The 11,180-nt window shown below is 40.2% G+C and overlaps 1 protein-coding gene across 2 annotated transcripts in view; it reads right to left on the reverse strand.

Moving 5' to 3' along the window:
* Positions 1-11,180, reverse strand: part of osbpl9 (oxysterol binding protein-like 9) — a 31,003-nt gene that overhangs the window by 18,554 nt on the left and 1,269 nt on the right. For both annotated transcript variants that reach the window (XM_056378661.1, XM_056378660.1), the window contains exons 2-3: positions 10,241-10,291; positions 6,753-6,831 (exon numbers count right to left, since the gene is read on the reverse strand). In XM_056378661.1, coding sequence (XP_056234636.1) covers positions 6,753-6,831; positions 10,241-10,291 — 130 coding nt within the window. The remainder of the gene's footprint in view (positions 1-6,752; positions 6,832-10,240; positions 10,292-11,180) is intronic.

Below are 11,180 nucleotides of genomic sequence, written 5' to 3' on the forward strand. Positions count from 1 at the left end.
CCTTTAAATTAGAGTAATGAGTAAAGGTAGTTAGGGCTGTGCTTAAATAGTATCTTAAATTTTGGCAACTATTAAGCTGTGCTACTGTACTAAACAAAAATAAATAAAAGGTAGCTTTCATATGATTGATTTAAGTATACACTTCAATCAAGGAATCTTTCAGTGAAGTTAAATAGGACAGTAACTAATTATAGTGTAGAATGTATTTAGAGGATTTATGTCATACAGGATCTGATCAAATACATAAACACTCAGAATCTGACCAAGCACTCTGTGCTTGGTACTCAGCGTACTAAGGTTTGATATCCTATGTATGATAGTGATGGGTGAATCAGTACCAAAAGAATCAGTACTTCTACGATCATTTGAACAAGAGTTAAGGCTCCTTGAAGTGACGCAGTACTGGTTCTCGCCTGGTTTTTCACATGGAGCTTTTGGGGTCGGAGTGTGAAACGGAGCAGGGTGAGGCTGCACCCTCAGAGCAAAGACTGAGAACAAACAGACTGCCAGCGACATTAAACAATGATCCATTACAGGCCCTGAGACGTGCAACACCAAACAGACTGCAAAAGGCACATACACGATTTTTGGTGCCAATAGCCTACAGGGATACAAAATTTTGTCCTCTGTCAGGACATAGACCAGACTGAACTGGACTCCATCCTGTCAGGTTGTATTTTCAAGCGCCAAAGGTTTTCAGTTCTTTAACAAGTAGCTTTACTTCTGCTTTACTGTGCATGTGGATGGTGGCCACCAGTCAAAAAAAATATATAACTCTAAAAGCTGTGAAAGAAGAACTTAATAAGATATATGCCATTGAATTAGCTGGAAAACTATATCCTGTGTAAGAGTCATTTTTCATTGAGCTGGAAACAAGACAGTGCAGCAGATGAATGACTCTGTGTGCTAGCACAGAGGCTGAGCAGTGCTATGGCAGAAAAGCTTTTAAAGACATTAAAAGGCAGCTGAGGCTCAGGCCAATCCACTCAGACAGCACCTCACAGCCCTCTCACTTTCCCCTCAGCCAAACAGACTCTCCAGAGGAATAGTTCACTGTGGCTAATGTTGTTTAGCTCTATTAGCTTCTATATGACAGAAGAGAGGTAGTAGCAGGGCCATTCAACAGAAACAAACACTAACTGTATGAACTGTGTCGCAAGTCCAATCTTCATCCTAGTCTTTGGCTCACATCTACCATCTACCACATCATTTTCTTTCCCGGTTAAGTGTGAGCAGTTAGTCATTTAGCCAGTGGGTCATGACGACGGCTGTCATCTGACATGAACCAACACTATTAATCTGAAGTTACACATTCAAACAACCACCAAGTTATTTTTCCTTTAAACATTGACCTGTCTTGATCAAGAGAAGGGGAGGAGGACAAGCCAAAGTTAGAGGAATGCACATGATAGGATAAGATTAGGGTAAGGTTTGCACCTATCTGATCACAGTGTAGTACAGTAGGTATCCTGATATCCAATGAGTGTTGCTCAGAAGTTAGCAGTTAGGATACTAAGACTTGTAATCATAAGGTGCCTATACAAATAAAAACCCTGGAGGAATTGAGAAACTAGAATATTCTATGTGTCAGTCACTCATTTTCTGTATTAGGAGATAAGAAATGAGGAGATCTTCCTGGGCTCTGAGTTTAAAGTGTTTAAAAGGCTTGTTACGTGTTATTTTGCAGCAATTATGAAATGTTAAGAGTGGAGCAAAAGGGACAAAAGTCTGAAAGTCACAAAGATACAATTTTCTCCTATAACTCTACACAAACCTGACATTAACAACACACTCTTTTTATGATGCTGTTTCAGTCTTGTAAGAGTGTAATAGTCTCATAGGCCTGCTGCTAAGTAGTCTCATAACAGAGAAAGGTGTGTCGACTAAATCTTATTTACTGAAGGCTCTGATACGTCTCTGCTAGAGCAAAGCAGAGAGGCACACTGAGAAGAACAAGCATATACATGAGGTACTGTATGTCGCACCAGTAAACTCCAACCACCCACACACATGTTCCTAATGATTACAGTCAGACCCGACAGATATTAGATGAAGTTTCACGATAGATACAGACATACACAGCACAAATAATCCCATAGTTGCAAACTCAATGATGCCAAACGAAACAGTGAGTTTCCACAAACAGAGCCAATACAGAGCCAATGTCCACGTTGACAGTGGAGGTCACCTCATATCCAGCATGGGGAACTGATACTGGACAAATACATTTGTTTTCCAAGGCATGTGTTGATGTTATTTTTCCTCTCACAAACACTGAATTGCAAAGCACATCTGCCATGGATGATATGATGTTAAAAAATCTACTATAAAAGCCATCAGAAACAAAAATGATCTGTGGGATGTACTAGGCTGACAGAGTAGAAGTAAACAAAACAATCATAAAGAAAACATTTGAAAGGTAAGTCACGTAGTACTCCAAAAAGAATCTAATGTATTATTTTACTCAAAAATGTGACATACTTTACACAAAACTGCTATTACATATCCACGTTTTACAACCAGGATTACAAGAGTCGCACAGAACTGCAGTGATCCATTTGCTCCTCTTCTCTTTAGCCTTCAGAAATCTGTAAAAACTTATGCCTGAAGTCTTTCAAACTATTTATGCAACCAGGGGCTCAATAGCACTTTGGCATTTTAGCTGTTTTTCAATGCACTTTCCTTCCTGAATGCCCCTGGCATGTTTGCCAGTCAAGGGGAAAGTGAATAACTTCCATGTATGCTGATATCATATGCATGCCCTCTATTCTATCTATTTGACTGTCATAGTCATTTCATGTTTTCAGTATTTTAGCCATTTGTGGCTTTTATTATATAGTTTAAACTGAAGAAACAAGCTGGCAGGAAATGAGAGGTGTTAAATTGGACCTTGGTTGGACTTCAACCAAGAATAATTATGTTGCATCTTAAACTTCTTGGCTATTTAGTTTTATTTATATGGTAACTGCGTCTCGAAAAATGCACTAGTACTATATATACCAATATATTGGCATAATGCCATTATCAGTTTATATCCACATGAAAAGTAACTTAATTTTGGTCCAGTATCATTTTTATGTGGACACTCAGCTAAATGTAAAGAAAGCAATTCTGTGATCAATTTTTCTGAGCATATGTTTCCTACCTACATCATGGCCGTCTATTTAATAAACTTAACGTGGACATGCCTGAACATTTTTTTAATTCTTCTTGTTTCTGTGGTAGGTTGTCATCCTGACAACCATCCTCTGCTCCACTTATATGTATCTGCAGATACTCTTCTGCCTCTGACTTATATCTGGTAGATTGTATTGGATATCATCTTAGGTATGTCTACATAAATCAACATTTATGTATATTTTTTTATCTACATAAATTAAGCTACAGGTACTTGTTGTCACCTAGACTGCAGAAATTGCCATAATAGACAAGTAAACAACGACAGATGGTCCTAATATCTATGTACAGCATGTACAGTTACCACACATACAGACAGATACCATGTCCTGACAAACAGACACATTAACACATAAAGATAAAAAGCACCAGTGGCATTTTCCTATCTCAGTCAGTCAGGGTCTCCATTTCAGAGATTTCTCTTTATAATGCTCAGCCTCACCCCATAACGCTGCTCCTCCTTTCTCCAAAAGGCCTCTGTCAATTATTAATCCCTCCCTTCTTTTTCCTGTTCCTGCCATCTTTGGACAAGCTGATGAAATATTGTTACATGTTCCAGTGGGAAGAAAATGCAAAAAGTTCACACTGAATATAATCTGAGGTCGATGAAGTAATGTTGTATTGGTGGGAAAACTAAGTATTTGTTCAATTTGTTGCTCATTTAAACTATGATATAACTAAGTGTCTGGCAAAAATGTAAATTTAACACACCATATTGCTTTGGATTGACTAGGTCATGTGATATCTGCACTTGGGAACATCTTTTTAAATAAACAGGTCAAAATTGCAGCCCCCAAAGAACACAATGTTTTCGATGTGAAGAAGGACCCTGGAGAGAGGAGACAAGGAGGAGAGCATGAGGGGGTCTCTCATCCTGTACTGATGCCCTGGGCAGACTGGACACCCTCACAGAGAGGAAAGAGAAGACGAGAGATTGATAGCTACTGTAGATAAGAGAGGGTGGGTGAGAGCAGAGAGGGGGGGAAAGAGGAAACGGGGAAGCTAAAGGGCTCTCAGGCATCTCTGATGCACCGCCGGGGGAAAGGCGCTGATGAATAATGGATGCTTCTCTAAATAGAAAGACAGTACAGAGCTGCACTCCAGGCTAGCACAGTGGCTGGCCGGCCGGCCGGCTCAGAACTACACTTCTACCTGCCAGCTGGACTGTCCCGGCAAATCATCATGTTTTACACCATAACACAAAACACACTTTGATACTGAGTAGTGTATCAGCAGAGGTTTTGGTCATTAGAAATTTTGAAACTCTGGCAAATGGTATAAGTTTACATCCCGTGCCTTTCTTTACCCCTCTTAATCTTGACAGTGATGCTCTATCCATCACACAGTCCATACCTTAGCCATGCAGACACATTCAGACGATGCTGTGAATCCTGGGAGACTGACTGCATAACATGCTGAGATCAGGATCGTTTTACAGCAACAGAGAAATCTCCTTCTGCTCAACATCCTGTTCATGTCTTGATATCCAAGCTAACCGCTGATGTATCCAGACTCTCATGTTCAGTACATATTTAGTGCTAATTTTCTGCCCGTTTGTCCAGTGGGGATACATGAGATGATACAGTGCTCCTCTGGGTATATGGAGAGCAGATGTGTCTTCCAGTGACATTTCATTGTTTTCTCTCTAACAAAAAGATGATTATGAGGGTTGCAATGTGATGCACAGGTTCAGCATACCCTGTGCAAGGATATGCTGCTTTCAAAGATAAGCAGCATATCATTGCTGCTGATTTAACTTACTTCAACATAGTAGATATTTACTTGTCATTGGTCAAAACAAAATGTTTACTTAAGATGATCTTTTCAAATTCTATTATCCTGTAGTATTGCAGCGTCTTTGTTGTCTGTGTTTTTATGCAAGACCCTACCAGAAATTAATTTCCCTCTTTGACTGCATTAATGAAGGTTTTTGAATAATGCTCTCAAATTTGGGCTCACTGAATTTGAATAGAATTTGCATACATTGCTGATGTTCTCCTGCTCTCTCAGAGATGTAGAAGTGTCTCAGAGTCAGGTAATTCTGATCATCACAACTGAAAGTACAAAATTGAACGAATGCACCTTTAACTCACTGAGGCATTACAGCTGATACCAATAACTCATATTTTAAAGTATTGGTAAATTAAGAGCATGACAATTCAGCTATTATTGACTGATGAACACATCACTATGAAAATATCCTTACAATTATCACTTTCCTGAGGAAAAAAAAAACTGACAAAAAGAAAAAAAAAAAAAACTACATCATTGTTGAGCCAAACCAGCAAAACCAGTGAAGAACAGGACAAACACAAGTAACAACAAACATCCTTTTCTAAATAAACAAACTTAGTCTGTACAAACATTTGACTAATATGGGACACTGCACACACTCTTTTCTCTTTAGTAATTCCTCACAGCTGACAGCCACTAAACAGTCTTCTGCATACTGCTCTGAACTGTCCTTGAACCTCAATAACAAACCAATTCACCCGTGTGTTACAGAACGTACTGCTCCACCCTGACTCTACATCCCAGAAGACAAACAAACAACGCCTCCTCTCGATCCTTTCGCCCTGGACTGGCATGCATGCGGATGAGACATGCAATTTTCTCCTTACCCTTGCGTTTGTAGAACCACAGCATACAGCTTCGGAACACAGACATGGGAGAGGGCATGGAGGAGGTGTGAGGGGTGGGGGGCCCATGGACTGTGGCTGGTGACCCTCAAGAAGGAGGTGAAGGGAGGGTGCTGGTATTGAAGTGTGAGGGGTCTGGTGTTGTCAAAATGGATACAAATGGACAGATGGGAGGACAGAGATGAAGGAAAGGTGGAGGAGGTTAGTTAAAGACCTGGTGAAGTGATAAGAGTAAAAAAAAGGATGTCTGCGTTGTATTGGACTGGACAGCTCACTGTCAAAAAGGAGGGAAGGCTTGGCAAGACAGGAGGGAGGCGATGCTGTAGCTGGGAGCCAATCCTGTCCCTATGGAGTGACTGGTTGTTAGAGAGCAGGTGGCGGCAGCAGTGTACCGAAGGGCGAACAGCAGCAGCAACCAGAAGAGACCTGAGCTCAGCCTCCAGCTCAGCAGTATTCCCTTTTTATTCCCAGAGGTTTAACTGCACACAAGCAGCAATCTTCCTCCTCAGCCACAGTCGGGAGGGCCGAAGGAAAAAAATGCCTTACTTGCTCGTTCTGTTCCAGAGGAATCTCGCTTGCAGTGGAACAAATCTTGTTTATCTATAGAAATACATGTCAGTCCAACTTCACAGAGCTTGGAGCGATTCCAGAGGAAGGGAGAAGAGACTCAGATGCGCACGGCATGCTTTGACATTGTGTAGATGCCTGTGTGCATGTGTTTCCTGGCATTAGAGCAGACCACTCCAAGTCTTCAAAAGGTGGGGAGGGTAATAGAAGTGAGTGAGAGAGAGACAGCGAGAGAGAGAGAGAGAGAGAGAGAGAGAGAGAGAAAATGAACAGCAGGGATGGATGCAAGGAGACCACAGAGAAAGAAAGCCAGTAACAGAGACGGGGGAGAGGCGTAAAGACAACAAAATTAAAAGGGGGACATCTCACCTTGGAAATGGAAAGTCTTCTGGTCCACAGTGATAGTGAATGTGCTGTCGTCCTCGTCATCAATGCCGATCACAGCTCCCTAGGCAAACAGAGAGAGAGAGAGAGATGGCGAGAGAGAGAGAGAGAGAGAGAGAGAGAGAGAGAGAGAGAGGGAGGAAAAAAAGCAGGCAGTCAGACAGCGGGACACGTCATACTCTACTTTCCATTTCTATCCTCATGCCCTCCACATGTTCCTGCAGCCCCCTGATTGAGTCTCTTTTGTAAATTACCCTTGGTCCATCTCAGCACCTTACTCTTTCTCCTTCAAAAGCTCCATCTCCTTTTGCCTTATCTCTTTCTCACAATTACTCTGTTCCTTTCTCAGACACACACACACACACATACACGAGTGCAGCCTTTTGGAACATAGCAGAGAAGAGGGGAGGGGAGGAGGAGGTGGGATTTGGGAGAGCGAAGGAGGAGAAAGGCAGGGAAGGGTGGAGAGAAACAGACACCGGGGACCAGCAGCTAGCAGCCAACTGCAGCGAAATGGCCTGCTGGCTAGTTGGGACATTAGCTCCTAGCAACAAAAACAGGGCGTGTGACTCAGAGCTTCCTTATACAGTACACCAAACCTACACAAAACGTAACAACTGCAAGGGTCAGATAAAATAATATAAACAGCTGTAAAATACTTTGCAGTCCAGTAAAATAGCTCACCATAAATGTGGTCTTCCAATCACGTTATGTAAGAACTTTTTTTAGGGTATTGAAATTGATTTTATTTGACAATCGCACCGCATGACACAATAACAACAAGCAAGGCGTGGTGTCTGCTACTCTTCAACTCCACAGAGCAGTCTTCAAAAAACCCAAAGGAATACTAACAAAAGGTCATGTATGTACAATGCCTTGTGATTCGTTGTATTAACGAAGCTCAACATATTAGCAACACAAAATCCAATTGGGGTATTAGCAGAAATGAGCCTGTGCTTAGTTTTGCTCTGAACTCCCAAAGCTATCTTACAGGAAAGTCCCTAATATTAGAGACAAGTTGGTTTAAAGTTAGGAGAGGTAAAATGAACGGTTGACTAAAAGATGACTACTGTACAACTGTGGCACAAAACACTGCCGTTATATAGTTCTTTTTACAAAAGGATTTTCAGATATAATATATAATAATATTAGTATATAATAAGTATATAATATAGGACATAGTCCATAAAAGTAATATGACTCAGCTCAAGCACACATATTCACACTGCCGAAAGTCAGCTAACAGAGATTTAAAAACATTAAAAGGGATTAACTCATCTAATTTGAATCTTGCTCATATTCATCTAATTTGAATATGACCAACTGTTTTCCTTGCTCTGCCTAAAAGTGCCTGAATAATGTTTATTTTTGCTGAACACAGATCTATGACCTTATAAAATAATAATGTCTTTGATACAGTGTCACAAATTTTTTCTACAGATTTTTTGGACATGTGAGAAGTGACAGAAGTGAATATTTTGACTCAATGAAAACTTTGTTGCCTCGTTTTGGCACTTGAAAATGATCCAATAACAACCAGCGTAAGACTACATTTAAGGCTATGGGTTAAGGCTATACTGTTATTCCAAGCAGGACAAGGCATGCCTGGTTTAGCAGGACCACAGATAGAGCCAGTGGGAAAAATTTGTGAGAAACTTAAACTGACACAGTCAGGTCAAGGTTTGGCACAATATATGATCCGAGGATCTGGGTTTGCTACAAGCAATTTAAAACAAACAAACAAACATGTGAACTGAAAACAAACTATGACAAGGTTATTTATTCTTTCAAAAGGCATAAATGTTCAAATTTGGTGTTTGGAAGTTTAACAAATTCTGAATTTTTAAATTTGTATAGGTTTTTCAAATTAAAGTGTCTTTTCCGTTCTGTTGATCAATATCAAAAATCCAAATCCAAACATCCAGATTCAAAGTTACAGACCAACAGAATACAAGTCCAAGAGACGTGAATATTTTTAATGGCTACTGCCATTAATATGATTTATAATAGGTACAGATTCATTTTTCAGCTCCATGCATATGACGTATTTACTGAAATGCAATAAGCAGTGTCATGTTGACCTAGCCCTAATGGAAACCTTTGACCCATGACTATATCTCCATAAACAATGCTGGATCCTCTTTTCAGGTACTTTCGGGAGATACTTCCTCTCTTCAGTGAGACCAAGGTGCTCGACATTGACCTTTGTACAGATGCATCTTTCACATCTGCTTCTGTTAAAACATGTGAGAAACTTTTCTGCCTTGATTTCATAACTGACCATTCGACAACTAACACAAGAGAAAGTCGATATGTGGCTGAAGGGGTTAGGCCGGGCACGTTCAGGTTCTGGCAGGTGGAGGTGAATAAGCAGTTAAGACCTGAAGGAGGCACCATATTGAGATTTCAGTCAAAAACAAGAAGCAGAGACAACGTAACAAGTATCTAACATGAGGCTATGCAGTACCTGACGGATGTAGACAACTATTTCAGCCTTCATTACCCACAAAAGCTCAGACTTGTTTACAATCATGTCATTCACATCGACAAGCTACACTCTGTGATGACATGCATATTTGTCATCATGTTAAGATGTAAAGTAAGAATACACAGGGCCAACCTATTTGTTCTGATTTTTGCACACAGCTATGCAATATGCTGAGTGATATCTACAAGCTCAGAGAGTAGAAAGGAACAAGAGAGGCTCTCAAATCCTCAAAGCAGACCTACTGTAACTGCACTGACTCACCTCACAACTGCATCAACAAGGAAAGAAAAACTAAGGATATTCTAAATGTTTTATAATAGGTCAACTTAAACCATTGATGTAATCCTACCCTTTAGGTACAGCCCTCTGTTGGATTCTCTATGGACACATACAACACCCTACATTTTCAGATGATGAGAGCTTTTTCTTTCAGTCATAATGTTAGACCAGTCCCTTGAAAACCTAATTGCATTAGGAATCTCTCTTTCCTCTCCTTATAAGAGATACTAAAGCAGATACTGGAGTAAAGCAACTGCTGCCATCCAGTGGATATTACGCAGTACTGAAAACATATTGTAAGGACATACGCCTTCAAAGGGAAAGCTAAACCAGTGTAGCAAAAGAGGTGTGGATATGGAAGCAGCAAACCTGTTCAACTAGGCCACCAAAGACAGGCAGTTAGTAGTTATTACCTTCCTCCACACAGCACATTAAGACTCTTTCCCTGGTAAATCAGAAGAAGATTGTGCCATTCTGTGTTTTGTCCGATTTTTGGTTCAGAAGGATTGCATTGACAAGGCAAATCTTGTCAAGAAGTTATATATGGTCATGTGTTTTACTGCACCCAGGACAACCATGCCTTAAATATTTGAGAGCTCTTCCAAATACCTGGTAACACTGACAAGAAACTCAGCAAAGTATGCGGAGTATGCATTTCATTTATCAAAGTCAACTGTCAGGATGGCCTTGATCCTGAGAATCTTACCCTGAGTCGCACACAGCCTCTTCTGGATCCTCGCATCATCTTGTCCTTTGACTGTAAACCAACACCAGAACACATAGGGGATTAATACAGTCAGAATACAGAATGCAGGAAATGGAACTAGACACTGACAAAAATATGCTTAAATCTGAGGTAGATGATGCAGGAGGAAATTAATTTACCAGGCCTATTTCACTGAGGATAATTTGACATGTCATAGCAGAAAGAAGCACAGTTGTTACTCATAAAATCAATGATGGCTGAATTCCCATTTAGCTGCTTCAGTTTCAGGGTCATGGTATTGTGCACACTGCCTCACTTAGTTTACTAGGACACATGAATAGAACAGAGCCATCGTTAATGTTATTAGTAGTATTAGTAGTCTGCTGTGGAAAAGGATCAAAAAGAGACCATGCACGTCCGCTGTTGCAGCTGGTTTTGTTAAGTTAGAGACATTTAAAAAAAAAAATCAGTTTGTGGAGATTGTACAACAGGCTCTCTCCATATTATGTACAAGGCTAAGTGTAAATAAGGAACTGTACATAGTCAGGTTGTCCTCTTTATCATAACACTAGTAATATCAATGAGAAATTTCAACTAACGATATTCCAAAAGTCTCCGCTTTTAATAAGAGTTAAGAGAAGACTCTTCCCCCTAACTCATGTTTTGTTCTGTAGCCGAGTTTTGAAATATATTATAAAATAATGGTTGAGAAAATGTGGACTAAAAATCACACACTTGATGAAAGGCAAACGAGACCACTGACGTCATATCACCTGAACTCAATTCCGATTCAAGCAATTACAATTTAATTTACTGTTACTGCATCGTAATTCACTGAAATTGAAATTCAGTTTTTCTCCTCTTTAGCTGACTCAACTGAAAATGTACATACATTTCTTTGGACTGGGGCTACAACTAACTTATTTTTATTGTCTAATAA

This window comes from Seriola aureovittata, chromosome 6 (genome assembly GCF_021018895.1).
Source record: "Seriola aureovittata isolate HTS-2021-v1 ecotype China chromosome 6, ASM2101889v1, whole genome shotgun sequence".
Classification (NCBI taxonomy): Eukaryota; Metazoa; Chordata; class Actinopteri; order Carangiformes; family Carangidae; genus Seriola; species Seriola aureovittata.